General features: G+C 40.2%; 1 protein-coding gene across 1 annotated transcript in view; it reads right to left on the reverse strand.

The window, feature by feature from the left end:
- The window catches only part of LOC111865355 (tubulin alpha-1C chain), a 55,891-nt gene extending 46,390 nt beyond the window's left edge, over positions 1–9,501 (reverse strand). Inside the window, exon 1 of the mRNA XM_023853303.2 lies at positions 9,141–9,501. Within this exon, the coding sequence (XP_023709071.1) occupies positions 9,141–9,143 (3 nt within the window). The 5' untranslated portion in view covers positions 9,144–9,501. The remainder of the gene's footprint in view (positions 1–9,140) is intronic.
- Positions 9,502–14,786: the final 5,285 nt, after the last annotated feature.

Here is a 14,786-nt window from a genome sequence, read left to right on the forward strand (position 1 = left end):
AGGCACAATAATTGATGTAATCTACTGTAATTTGGTGAGTAGGCCTACCTTTACTTTAAAGTACAGTATTAGTGCGGTGTGTATTGTCAGTGAAAAGCGCTGTAATATGTCTTTGATATTACACATTTGGGCTATTCCACGTTAATGTTACGTTAGTCTGTACTTAACTACGTATTTCACTAAAAAATGCAACATTTTAACTCTGTTTTTGGTAGATTTTTACGTGACTAACATAAGGCTACTGTAGAAGTGCCCATTTCGGTTACAACGACATTCGTTTATAACGACACTATTTTTAGGTCCCTTTGATGACGTTATAACCAAGTTCTACTGTATTTCCATGGAGAAGGGCCCTTCTACAGAGCCAGATTAATCAATTTTATACTACCCCACTGTGCTTCTCAAAGATCCATTGTTTTTATGTTACCGTACCACATACATCTAGGTAGTCCTAGTGGCCTCTTTCCTTCTGACTTTCTCACCAGAATCCTGTACATATTCCTCGTCTACCCCATTCCTGCTCCATGTCTTATCCATCTCATCCTCCTTGACTTGATCATTCTAATTATACTAGGCGAAGATTAGAAGTTATGAGGTTCCTCATTATGCAGTTTTCTCCAACCTCCTGCCACTTCATGTCTCTTCGATCCAAATATTCTCCTCAGCACCCTGTTTTCAAACACCCCCAATCTATGTTCACATATCACATATCTATGTCACATCTCAAGATTCCACCCATATAAGACTACAAGCTAAAATGTAGGTGGTATATGCCTATTCTAATTTTTACGTTTTTAGACAAGGCAACAAACGGTTCTAAACTGTACGTGTATAGTAGCAAGCATTATCTCGAAATCAGACTGCTCTCAGTTTCATCAGGAATCAAATTCTGATTTGTTGCTGTAGTTCTCAAACATCTCAACTCTGCCACATTTTCCAATTGTCTGATTTTGTCCTCCATTCCGGTGACGCGACTTGATTAAGTTACCTCGGAACTGAAATCGATTGTTGCCCCGCAGACCAATGTTCGTTGCTGAATACCGAACAATAAAGTCGATTTCAACAAAATCGAAATTTCGTGTGTGTGCCCCTAGTACGTGTATCTGAAGAAACAGCCCTTGCAATTTTATTTATGGGATCAATATGTTACTGAAATATAATCAAAATCGTTACAGCCGTTTTCGGGAAGATCGACAATTTGTGGTTTTGTGCTAATCTGAAGAACCGACATTTTAATAGCTGGAATACTCATGTTCACCGGAAAGGCTCCGGAATAGAGAACATAAACACAGTCTGTCCCACAACAGGTCAAGGCAATACTACGGAGTGTAGTAATACTACGGACCGAGAGGGGACATACCAAGAACCAATTTTTTCGTATTCCAGTGGTAAGGGCAGCGCGGGGAACATCTAAATCCGCCAAAATTTCAAAATAAATCTTTTCACCATCACAATACTTTCTCGTATATACTACATATATGAGAAAGCAAGAACTGTGATAGATTTTTCTTACCCATTCAAATCCATAATTTAAATGAGCACATAGGAAAATATTTGGTACTTAAGATATTAATGGGCGGCCCAATTAAATTTAAAACGGCCACGTTAGCGCTGCCAACCATGAACGCATAACATAGAAACGAAGCATAAAACTTAACCTCAAAAGGTTCTTAGATTTTCATTTACAAGAACAACAAAAGATTTTCATGTCAGACAATAAGGCCTTACCTTATAACAACAAACCAGGAAGTCTGAACGTATGTATGTATTTGTCGTTGAAGATAAATTGTAGGGTTAACTTTTCTGTCTTGTTTTTACCAATAAACGTCCAATGTTGGCAGTCCTAATTTGGCGGACAACCTGGCGATAAATTTTAAAATTACTTAGGTCATCCGTTTGAATGTCACTACCCAAATTTTTCAGTTGGAAGGAGTCATACTTATACAAAATATCCATAAAACCCTCACCTAATTTACTGAAATAATAACAAATTTTTCTGGATTTAAGGTTCTCACAGGCGAACAGCGTTCCGGAAGAACTTATTGCCTCCTTCTTTAGGGTCAAAGAGTAAGGCAAGCACTGAACAAGATGTAAGGGGCAAGCAGAACGTTAAAAATATTCTTATACTCGCAGTGTTCGACGCTAAATGACTTTTACATGTGACCATTACTTTCCGCCAATTCAACTACTTTGTGATAATTTAATACCATACGTGAGAACAATTGTAAGATTTAATAAGCATCTGAGAGGCCAAAGGATCCATTAGGCAAAACTACATATAAATACCAGATGTATTCCCCCCCGTGATATAAAAGTGTACGAGTGTATTGAGTTATCTGATGACGCTATGTGGCAAAACGTGTCGGCCATCTGGCAGAAACTGTTAGCTGAGCATATGTTGTGTGGCTAACATTTTATATATAATTTTATATTTCAATGAATGTTACGCTTCTAATGAATATTCCAAACATAGCGATGATAGGAGCCTTTGTAAGATCTAGAAGTCTGTCACAATGGTATAGTGATAGTCTGATAAAATATTATGTTTCTGAAGATTATTCACTGTCCTGTTTTTATTTAAAACACGTTTCGGACATTGGGTTGTCTCCGTCTTCTGGTATAGCCTACTCAGCTGAGCCCAATCGATAGAGCTAGTCTCTGTCTCCGGACATTGTCTTCTTAAATCACAACATGACAATGAATAATGTCCAGAAATATGTGTATGAAAATTTGTTCAAAATTTCCAGTTATTCGACGAGTAGAACCCACCAACGTTTGATATACGGATTTACTAATATAACGTATTGTGACGCATATTAGACTGCTTCTGTTGTCTAGTGGTCAGAGTTCCAGAGGTCCCGCGTTCGATTACCGGCGCTACCAGATTTTCTGAAAAGTAGTGGGTCTGGAACGGGGTCCACTCAGCCTCGTAGTATAATTTAGGAGCTATTTCAAGGAAATAGCAGCTTCGATCCAGAAAACCGAGATTAACGGCCGTGGGGATCAGTAGCGCTGACCACGCGATACCCTCTATTCGCTTCGCCGACAAGCGGCGGTCACTCGGTCGGTATAGTTCTCTTGTGGACTATAGGCCACGGAGTTATGTTATGCATGTGACCATTACTAGGCAACTGCTCAGTAAAACACATTCCTGAATAGTAACCGCAGGAAAAACCGAGCCACGAGGAGACCAAGTAGAGCCCTCGGAAGAAGAAAAGGCGGTACGCATGTAGGAGGGAGCATATGACGCATATAACAATTGCTAGGCAACGTCTCAGTAAAATATTTGCAAAATTACGCTCTCAACAATATATGGACAACCATTGTTGGGTAAAGAAACAAAAAACACCTTTCATTCTTAAGAATGCATGGTTATTGGTTCGTTACCCAGCAACGGATGTCCTTCTATTGTTGTGAGCGTAACTTCTGGAATGTTCTTACCGAGTCGCTTCCTAGCAACGGTCATAGCATAATTTTTGAAGTCCGACATTCATAGTTACGTATTCCTTTACCTTTTACTTTTATTTTATTGCTAGTGGGGTGGGACTAAGTCCCTTGTACTGAGGTCACTTCTGGCCTATTGTACCAGCCCCAGATGATAGGTGAGGGTGATTGTGGAGCAATTGGTGAAATGAAGATTGGCAGGGGAAACCGAAGTACTCGGACAAAACCTGCCCCAGCGCCACTTTTCCACCACAAATCCCACTTAACTAGACCCGTGATCGAACCCGGGCCGCCGCGGTGGGAAGCCAGCGACTAACCGTTTGAGCTATGGCGCGGCCCACTTACCTGTTACTTAATAAAGCGGTAAATAGGCCAGATTATATATCGGGTCGAATAACAGAATTATTAGTAAAGATGACCTCGAAAGGACGTATAAGGAACAGGACTTGACCTGCGTTTTGGAGCTAATCTATGATTTGCCCGGCGGTTCCGAAGAAACAAAAGCCTCAGCTAAGACAGTCTATGTCTCAGTATAGCAATTATAAAAACGGGAAATTGAAAGAAATCTCAAGAAATTGGGGCCTCTCGGCCTTCACAGTTACAGCTTCAGCACTTCCCCCTATTGGAGAAATTTAAACGATCATTTATTGATCTCTCGTGTCCCATTCAACGGCACTGCGTGTCTCAGTTCTGGCAGACTTGAAACTCCTCTGACACACAGTAAATTTTTAATTATGGGAATCCCTTACATATAATGTGGTCTTCTGTGTAGAAATTCAACCCTGAAGATGGAGGGAGCTTGTATCTCCGCAATGTTACGGTACAAGACTAGCGATATCACAACCCATACCACCAAATCTGAATAATCTCCACTGCGAAACCCTCAAAACTAACTTTCCTCTGAAACGTCGGTATCACTAAAATGTTTCACTTTCGTATCTTGACCTCCTTTCTTCAGTATTCCATTTCCATTCTGTTTATTTGTACGTTCTATCGTCATTCCTTTCCCCATTCCTTCTTCCCTCTCCTTTACATTAAACAGTTAAGGGGCAAATATTGTTCAAAACACGGATGAATACAATGAAACATCAGCATTGCTTCATATTTCGTCATTTCAAAACTTACCTCTGGATCCGCTTCTCCTTGAGCCCAAACAAATATAAAAATGTATATCAAATTCAGTTTTATAATAAAATACTTCATCGCTGCACCCAGCCAAGTGCCGGGGCTGAGACGAAGCCCCCAAATGAAAGACCAAGGATCTGATACTGTGCTGCCTGGTCAGGGCAACACCACATCTCAAGAGGCGTGAGAGCTGAGTATTCAGCAATGGTGAAATGATGATTGGGACGGGAAAATCGAAGAGACTGCCCCTCAGTCCACAACGAATCTCAGATGAAACTATCCGAGATTGAACTTGACGCTCCGGGTTGAGAAGACAGTGCCAAACCTCCTGAGTTATGGCTCAGTCCAGGTTTCATAATCAGAAAATGGAAATACTTTGTCACATAATGAGGGCAGAAATGTAGCCGATCGATCCTCTGTTGGGTAATCAGCTTCTGATCGACTTCTGCTCATGCGCGTTGTGTCGTACGAGTTGTTTTATGAAAAATTCAGAAATACGGTTGCATACAAATCAATAGACGCTAAAGAAGGTTACGACACACTCCCAATGAACGGGAAATTTCCGACGGAGTGCCTACCCTTGTGCCAGATGTGCGCAGTTCGAATCTTTCCTTTACTTCAGATGTTAAGTACTCAAATTTACATTATTATACAAACAGTACAAGGAGGAAACTGCATAATGTGGAGCTTCATAACTTGTACTCTTCTCGAAGTATAATTAGACTGATCAAGTCGAGGAGGATGGGATGGGCAGGGCATGTAGCAAGAATAGGGGAGAAGAAGAATGCATATAGGATATTGGTGGGAAAGCCAGAAGGAAAGAGACCACTATGAAGACGAAGACGTAGGTGGGTGGACAATATTAAAATGGATCTTAGAGAGATAGGATGGGATGGTATGGATTAGATTGATCTGGCTCAGGATATGGACCAGTGCAGGGATCTTATGAACACGGTAATGAACCTTCGGGTTCCATAAAATGCTGGGAAGTTCTTGAGTAGCTGCACAACTGACGGCTTCTCAAGAAAGGCTCAGCTCCACGAATGAGTGAATACGAGGAGCACTGTAGAAGAGTACTATCGACGTTTCGGAGGAAAGTAATGCCTTTATCTTTAGGTTCGAAGAGTAAGCAAAACAACCTGCAAGCAGCATGATAGCTGTTTGCTTCTTTTGGTTGCTTAGATTATATTTCAATCCTGAAAATTGAGGCAATAATGTCCTCCGAAACGTCTGTGAAGACCTCACAGCAAAGTAGTTGTTTTCAAACTATGGGTCACAACCCCCTGGAAGGAGAGGGTTCGCCGAATTCTACAAAAATTTGAAACGCCATTTTATCCAAGCGAAGTAAGTAAGGTCTATAGTTGCTTTCGGAAAATGTAGCTGCAGCTATACAGGTAAATGTGCTGGATACTGAACTCATTAGTGTTAGCTATATTAAGAGATTTAGGTATGGGGGGTCGCATGTATGTCGTGTTAGTTCAGAGGGTCACAATATTAAAAAGTTTGAAAACCTCTGGTGCAACAAAACAACAAACTCCGTGGCCTGTAGTCCGCAAGCGAACTATATCGATGGAGCGACCGCCGCTTGTCGGTGAAGTTGGTGCCAACTCTGTGGTCTAGTGGTCAGAGTTTCTGGCTACAGATCCAGAGATCCCGGGTTCGATTCCCGGCCCTAACAGATTGTCTGAGAAGTAGTGGGTCTGGAACGGGGTCCACTCAGCCTCATGAGGATACTTGAGGAGCTATTTCAAGGAAATAGCGGCTCCGGTCTAGAAAACCGAGATTAACGGCCGTGGGGATCCGTTGCGCTGACCACGCGACATTTTCTATCCGCTAAAGTTTGAAAACCTCTGGTGCATTTCATACAAAATCATTTTATGTCGCCACAGTGTCGGCAATAGGATGGTCCGTTCCGTTCACAGGAGGAATAATCAATTCAGTTCATGTTGTACATAACGTCATGGAAGCTGAATAAATAAATTAGAGCAAAAAATACATATTTAAATTACTCCAGACAGTGTCTAAAGCTGATCAGCGATCACGGTGGCCACGCTGTCTAAGGCATGAAATGTTTTCGCTCGCTCGAAAGCGGGGATCGTGGGTTCGAATCCCACTCAAGCATGGATGTCTGTGTGTGTCTATTCTGTGTAGGTATGAGCCTTGCGAGGGCTGATCGCCCGTCCAAGGAGTCCTACAGACTGTAAATATAATTAAGAAACAGAAAAAGCCGTCAACGTCCAACAAAAGGATTACAGAGGTAGATAGATACAGAGTCTGTGTGTAAAACGTCTCTGAAAGTAGGTTATTATCAGATAATGATGTAAATCGCTATGTAATCATAAGAAAGTTACTAGATTATATATTTTGAAAATGAAAATGGAACCAAGGTCGTCATAAAGTGATCTTACTGAACACAGACAGCATTTTAATCGCAGAAAGAAAATCACATTCTGTGGGCAAAATACAGAGCGTTGATGTTAAACCAAGTGGTGTTCAATACATATACACACACAACAATACGCTTGTAGGTTTAACTATGGGATTAAGGTAATTATATTCCCTAAATGCACATAGGATATTGGTGGGAAAGCCAGCTAGAAAGAGACCACTGGGACGACCAAGGCGTAGGTGGGTGGAAAACATTAAAATGGGTCTTAGATAGGATGAGGTTGTATGGACTGGATAAATCTGGCTTAGGTTAAGGACCGGTGGAGGGCTCCTGTGAATCCGGCAATGAACCTTCGGGTTCCATAAATGCCGGGAAGTCCTTGAGTAGCTACAGAATTGGCGGCTTCTCCAGAAGGGCTCAGCTCCATGAGTGATTCCCTAAAATCAGTGCTGTGGTGGAGGGTGCACGGTGGAAGACGCCTATGTCTTCTGCTTTTTTTATTTTTTTCGAACGAGTTTCGCATATTCTGCTTTTCGAACAAATAGGTGCTATCATAACCATAAGGAAAACTGCAGAGGTTGATAAAAGCATGCAATTTCCTCTTTCTTCTTGTCATTTTGTTAATTTATAACAAAATGGCTGCATATAGTAATCAGCAGGGCCCGGATTTTGATGACATGTCATCTTTTTTTCCTTGTATCCTATGTGATGCTCTTAAATATACAGGGTGATTCACGAAGTTTTACCCCCACTTAGGGAGGGCATTCCTGAGGTAATTTGGAACAAAAAATGTTAATATACTAATGTTATCCAACTCATAATTAAAGAGATACAGTAATTTGAACACTGCGAAAAATCTTTTTTCTTTAAATTTCAGTCAAAACAAATTAGAAATACAATACAAACACTTTTTAAATCGTTAATGTTTTAGGAAAGAAGCATTCTAAAACCATTTTTTTTCTCAATTTCTTAATTTTGCATTGTGCAACATTCTTCATCGATTTTGTGTTACAAAATTACATTATTTTCAGCATCCCACTCTGTAAACATACCAATGGTTGCATATCACACCCTTCTATCAATCTATTTCCTTTAAACTGTAGTGCTTTAGAAGACGACTGGATTTACATAAGATTTTAAAAAATGTCTCCCTGCACGTCAACACAATGCGTCGCACGCGTACGAACCGCTCTGCCTATCTACCTACGCGCAACATTCAAACCGGTCTATCTTATCTGCTGACATAGCTGACTGGAACGTATGGTCGCCCACGCTGAAGCATAGCGCTGCATTCACAATGATGCGTTTCGAAAATCTATTGTTACTCCATAACTATTGAAAATCGACCACAAGTTTATAAGGAAATTTTGCAGGAAATAACCCCAGGAATATGTACCATAAGCCGGGGTAAAACTTCGTGAATCACCCTGTAGAAATCTCGGATATGAGCTGCTGGTTACAGAAATGTAAATTTTATAGGTATTTTTTTTGTCATTTTTTTTTACATTTTTAGGTTTAAGGTCATTTTATCATTTTGGGGGTAATTTTTTGGACTTTTTCTGGATTTTTTCGGTCATTTTTTAAATGTTTTCAGGTCATCAAAATCCGGGCCCTGGTAATCAGGATTGTATCATGTTTGAAAACCCACATACTAGAGAAAGAACAAATATGAACTTCTGTTGTTGAAGGAGATTTGAAGTAAGCGTATAAGTACTTTGTTGTCATCGCAAAACTCTTCTATTCTTGTTGCTCCCACTTTGGAGCATAGGGCATCCGTGAAACGCTTTGTTTAAATTAAGTTTTCTTAATCTTAAGACAGTCGGCAGGAGTTCTTGGACGGGGTATCAGCCCCCTTACACACAGAACAACACAGACATCCATACCTCACATGGGATTCGAAACCACGATCCCAGTGTTTGAGCGGGCGAAGACATTTCATGCTTTAGACCGCTCGGCAACGGTGATCGGCTATCGCAACAATACAATCGTGTAATGTGATCTAAAAGAGATAACTATGTAAGATCCCTGCTCCCTAAACTTCTACTTTCATACTCCTTGCCTTTGTTTAAGGATACAAAGCGTGATAAAAAGGCTACAGTAGGAGAGAACGCAAAGAATCATATAACAAACATTGTGCCAGAGCTGTAATCGTGAAACGTGCTTTGTCAAGACCGTTACTCACCATTTTAGGAATTTTGGCAGTTGTTACTAGTCGGTGTGGCTGGAAACCTTCTCCTCTCCCGCCCGGACTGTGTCTGCTTTTATAAGCTTCGTAAACAATTCAGACAAAGGTGTCAATAAATTCTGGAGATAAGGAGGGGAAGGATGTAAACACTAGTGCAAAAATATCGACACCTTGTCCAAAAGGTGAAGAAACTAGGCTACGGGAAGGGAATTAGGCGCCACAAAGAGGAGACACGTAATCTCTCCAAAGAAAAGAATAATAAATCTTATACAAAATACAATTAATGTTAGTCACGCTACAAAGGAATCCCGTCAAATGAAAACGCTAAACCAGAATAGTGGATGCAACAACTGCCTGTACGTCGATGAACTGTAATTTGGAATGAAAGCCTGTCAAAGGGCACATGCGCATACAATACACATATATCGATGTTACTCTATTTTTTCTCTCTCCTAACTTTTTGTGTTCATTCTTGAAAGGTTGTTATGGATCGGGTACACGCCACCTGGTACATAGTTCACTTATTGTCTCTGGTGAAATGGGAACAGAATGGCATGATGTACTTCCTGTTCTAATTCCGTACACTGAACAAAAAATATGGCGACCGGCATTGAGAATTCGGCAACGAAAAAAGATTGCAAGAATGTTACTAATCAACAATGTTACAATGCTAATTTAAAACTAATTATTATACGTTGATTTCAGATCTGGGGCTAAAGCTGTTTTCCCTTCCCACATCAGCATTCAACTGTGAAACAAAACAATGCGGTTTTCACTATTGTATTTTTTAGACTTATTTTGAAAAAAATAAAAGTAGGCTTATGACATCACTTTGCTGCCTATGTGTCTACGTGTCTGTAACATCCTAACGACGCACTTCATAACTCCCTCCCATCAGCCTCTCAAAGTGCAGAGGTAATAACAATTTCGCCTGAATTCTTGAACCAATAGTCATGATATGTGGTATTCAGGTCATATGAGGCCATCTCAATGATCTCAATGGAGTACTTCATAAATTCCTCTCATCAGTAACACGAATGCTACGTCATCAAAAATTGTTGAGGTAATAACCGTCTAAACCAGCGTTGGCCAACCTAATACATCTCGAGGGCCAAATTTAGTTTATAGAACACCATCAGGGGCCAGATACAGTGTTTCTTTCAGAAGAGTGGTCGGGGAGTATTGCCCCCCAAACTGAACCAGTCACAACCCGTGTAAAAATAAGCGCAGTTAAACCTATGCATTTAAATTTTACGTTACACAAATAATATTAAGCCGATATTGAAAATTTCACCAATCGATTTTATTGCCTTCTATCACTTCTACCCTCAGAGCATTTTTTCTTAAAGAAACACTGGCCAGATCATGCCTTATGTTTAGTTTTATATATGCCGGGGAAAAATGCAATTATAATTTAAGAAAGAAAAATAAAATGCCTTGAAATTTGCAATTACTTACCATAAAACAGCACAAATTCCTCTTTCAGCAGGGATGGGCACAAAAGACTTTCAATCATAGTTTTTATGATCTAATGATTATACCTAAATCCTCATATACACACTGCTTTAATGAGAGCACTGTGGTTTCATAAAACTGGAAACCAATGATATAAATCCACTTCTAATTGTGAGGTTGCCACTCGAAGAATATGTGATAACACGACATATGAAAGCCTGTTCCTCTTCTTAGACTTTACATGCTTCAGTGATGAAAACGCTGTTTCGCATATGTAAGTACTTGCAAAAACAGAGCAAAGTTTGAGAGCCCAATTTCGTAACAGTGGGTAACGTTCTGGTGAAAGCAGTTTCCAAAAGTCAATTCCAGTAACCTGAGATGTGTTTAAGGATGGGTCACATTGAAGTTCACAAAGCTCTAATTGCAGATGACCTGGCTGAGATTCTATATCACAATGTATAGGATTACTGAATAAAGAAATATCAGGTCGAAAGCTTTCAAAATCGTTAAATCGTCGGTCGAACTCTGAAGACAAATCTTCAATAATTTCAGTGTAGTCCCTAAACTCCAAGCCTTCTTCTTCTTCTGAGAGTTTCCGACAGCAAGGGAAATGTAGAAGGTTATTTTTGTCCAATGCAGACTTAAATAAATGTAGCTTTTTACGGAAACTGTCAACAAAGCCAACCATCTGACATATTGTCTGCTTCTTGCCTTGCAATTGCAGATTCAGGACATTCAAGTGTTGAGTGATATCAGTGAGAAAGGCCAAGTTTCTCAAGAATTCGACGTCTTCGAGATCATTCTGCAGTTCAGCAGAATTCGTAACCTCTTCTCTTAGGAATGTTGCTATTTCATGACGGAGTTCAAAGAACCGTACCAGACATTTCCCACGGCTTAACCATCTTACTTCAGTGTGCAGAAGCAGGTCCCCGTAAGCAGAATCCATTTCTTCCAAGAGGGCCAGAAATTGTATGTGAATGAGTAATCGATTTCCTCCTCTGATCAAATTAGTAATTTTTGTGACAGTAGCCATGGTGGTAGGCAGTTTAATTGATTTGGCACATAGAGCCTCCTGATGTATAATACAATGCAAGGTAGGTACAGTAATTTGATTCTGTCTTAAAAATCCAACAAAACCGCTTATTGTCCCTGTCATTGATTTAGCGCCATCTGTTACTACGGAGGACAATTTTTCAAAACCACCGAATTCCTCCACTGCACTCTTAACAGCGTTACAAATATCGACACCTCTAGTTGTGCTGTGTAAAGAGAACATTTCTAACAACTCTTCGAAAATTGTAAAATCTTCCTTAATTGCACGAACAAATATCAGCAACTGATTAGTATCCGAAACATCTGTGCTTTCATCGAGGGCAATTGAGAAATGGGAACAGTTAGCGATAATGTCTTTCACATTATTAGATATCTGGTTGCTAACATCTTCCAGCCTCCTAGTAACAGTCTGTTTTGAAAGGGGCACTGTTTGAAATTTGTTTCCTACCTTATTTTCATTGAAAGCTTCTGCCATCTTTATCGCACAGTTCTTAATTAATTCACTATCACTTAACGCTTTTTTAGCTTTCATTAATTCATATGTCACGAAATAAGAAGCCAGCAAAGCTTCTTCTTGTTGTTTTGTTTCATTGGTAAAAAGAGATTTCTGCTGGAAAAGTTTTTTCTTTAACTGATCGCAGACTACTTTCCTTGATTCACAAGAGTGTTTTCCGAACTTCTGTTTATGATTTGTCATGTAATGCCTCTTTAGGTTGTACTCCTTTAAAACTGCTAGCACTTGAAAACATACTAAACACTGTGGCTTGTGGTCTTTATTTAATATAAAAAAAATAGTCATGTTCCCACTCAGATTTGAACGCCCTATTTTCACTATCAACTTTTCTCAATTTACTATTTGACATGCTGTATCACTTACAATAACTTCAAAAACAATTTTAATTGAAAAACAGTTCTACACTCAACACTCCATAATCACACTTCACTTTCTAAAATCGCACTAACTGGGAGACATTTCTGCTAAAACTGGCACTTAACAAAGGCCAGGATGCCGAGAGAAACGGTAAACATCCCATCCCCGCGAGCAAGCTGGGAATGGTTACTATTTTGAAGGTGTCATAAATCCTTCACCACTACGGTCTTCCCTTCAGTGTCATCTCCCTACAGAAGTAGGGTTGGGGGACTTGGAATTTCCATGACATGAACACAGTTATTAGAAAACAGTTTGAACTGTCCACCTCGGTAAGAACGTATACAGTCAATTGCAAAATGCTGTAAGCTAATGAAACGTCCTATTAAAAACTGAATTCTATGCCAATACAGCTGTAAAGTTAAGATTTTTGAAAATAAACCTGAGACTTGGCGGGGGGCCGGAGTAAATCAAGTCGCGGGCCGCCAGTTGGACATCGCTGGTCTGGTCTAAACCATCAACGGGCCCCACTCCAGCTCCGATAAAACGAGGGCTTGTTTACTCTGGAGTAGATCGGAGGGAGCATAATTCACCTGCATCTACTATCGATGGTTCAGCAAGCTATTCCTCCATCCTTCCATACGTCTTCTTGGAGCGATACTTATTTAATTAAAGCCACGGATAGCTTTACGTTTACATTTTTAATGCTGAATAAAAGTTTATTGTCGTTTAAATACAGCCACTGTTTCCAAATGAGTGAGAAGTGGTTCCAGTGCCTATGTTCACGTCTCGCGTAAGTCATGGTAGATAATTACTGTGTCTCAGGGCCTTTTTCTGATCACATCCAATTCATTCAGAAAGAGCTTATTGCGTAGCTATCGATATGACGGGAAGATCTTTGCTGCAAATTTATAGAATAAATTTCCTCCCGGCCAAGAGTTGGCACTCCTGCTTCGTTTTCCGGAGGTACCGCCATATTGAAATGTCGTCCAGTACAGCTGCTGGTAGGGCAGTGGTATATTTGTTATCACTCCTTTCAGGTACATGCTGGGATTGTACTTCCACTATGTCACGACCGCTTCCTTCCACATAATTTATAATTCACTGCACATAACATAGTCTGAGTCGTAAAATAAGCCCAAAACAAGCAGGAGCTTGTTGGCAATGCAATATGGCGTCTATTCTCCTAAACTTTGACGTTCTCTCAGACAAGGGGGGGGATGTCCATGAAGATTTGAGCCGAATAGTTTGGTACATATTTATGAGCCTACATGGTGTCTCATCCCAGTTTTCCAAGATTTGTTAGGCCACTTTAGATATTTAAACCTGAATATCATAAAAACTGGCTTCTGAAGAAAAAATGTGGGTATTGTTAATCTTCCAAGAATTTCCAGCATTTTACAGAACCCTAAGGTTTATTACCATGTTCACAAGAGTCCTCCATTGGTCTCTATCCTAGGCCAGACAAATGCAGTGCGCATCCTCCTATCCTACTTCTTTATGTTCCGTTTTCACATTATTGTCTCATTGACAATTGGGTTTTCCAAATGACCGCTTCCCTCCAGATTTACCTCCCATGCATGCTATATGCTCTACTCAACTCATCCTCCATTATTTGATCTTCCTAATAATGCTAACAGTGCTAATTAAGCACTACACCATGAAGACATATGGGGGAGTGGATGTATAGACCCACATTTTCTTGAACTTGGCACTAGCTGGAGGTGAGTGGGCCCCAGAGCCAGTCTAGATGCTGTGGAGGAGAGAAAAATCTCTTGCCCATGCCATCAATCAAACCCCATTCAAACACCTTGTCGCTATACCGACTGAGTTATCCCAGGTTACTGACTGAAGATACAAATTATGAAGCTGCTCACTATACATTGTCCTCATCCTCCTATATCATCCTCGGCATTCTTCACTTAATGAGAGCGACAGTCTCCCACCCATACATAACAAAGGGCAAAATTTGTAGTTTTGTATATTTTAATCATCAGGTTTCTAGACAAGATGGGAATAAGAAAAGATTCTGAACTGATTGGTACAAAGTATTCCTCAAATTTAATCAACAGTCATAAGATATTTTGAAAATGACAGGAAATCAGAACTTTGACGAATTTTAGAGGCAAGTGGGTAGGGTGCAAGGCCTCAAAGGAATATCATATTCCAACCCCAACACTCTTAACGAAAGGCTGCTGATTCCACCTCCAGCTCAGGAGTGCCATTCAATGTGACCTCAGAAGATGAGACTACAATTGTTAGTTACA

The sequence above is a fragment of the Cryptotermes secundus genome, unplaced genomic scaffold (assembly GCF_002891405.2).
Source record: "Cryptotermes secundus unplaced genomic scaffold, Csec_1.0 scaffold17, whole genome shotgun sequence".
Classification (NCBI taxonomy): domain Eukaryota; kingdom Metazoa; phylum Arthropoda; class Insecta; order Blattodea; family Kalotermitidae; genus Cryptotermes; species Cryptotermes secundus.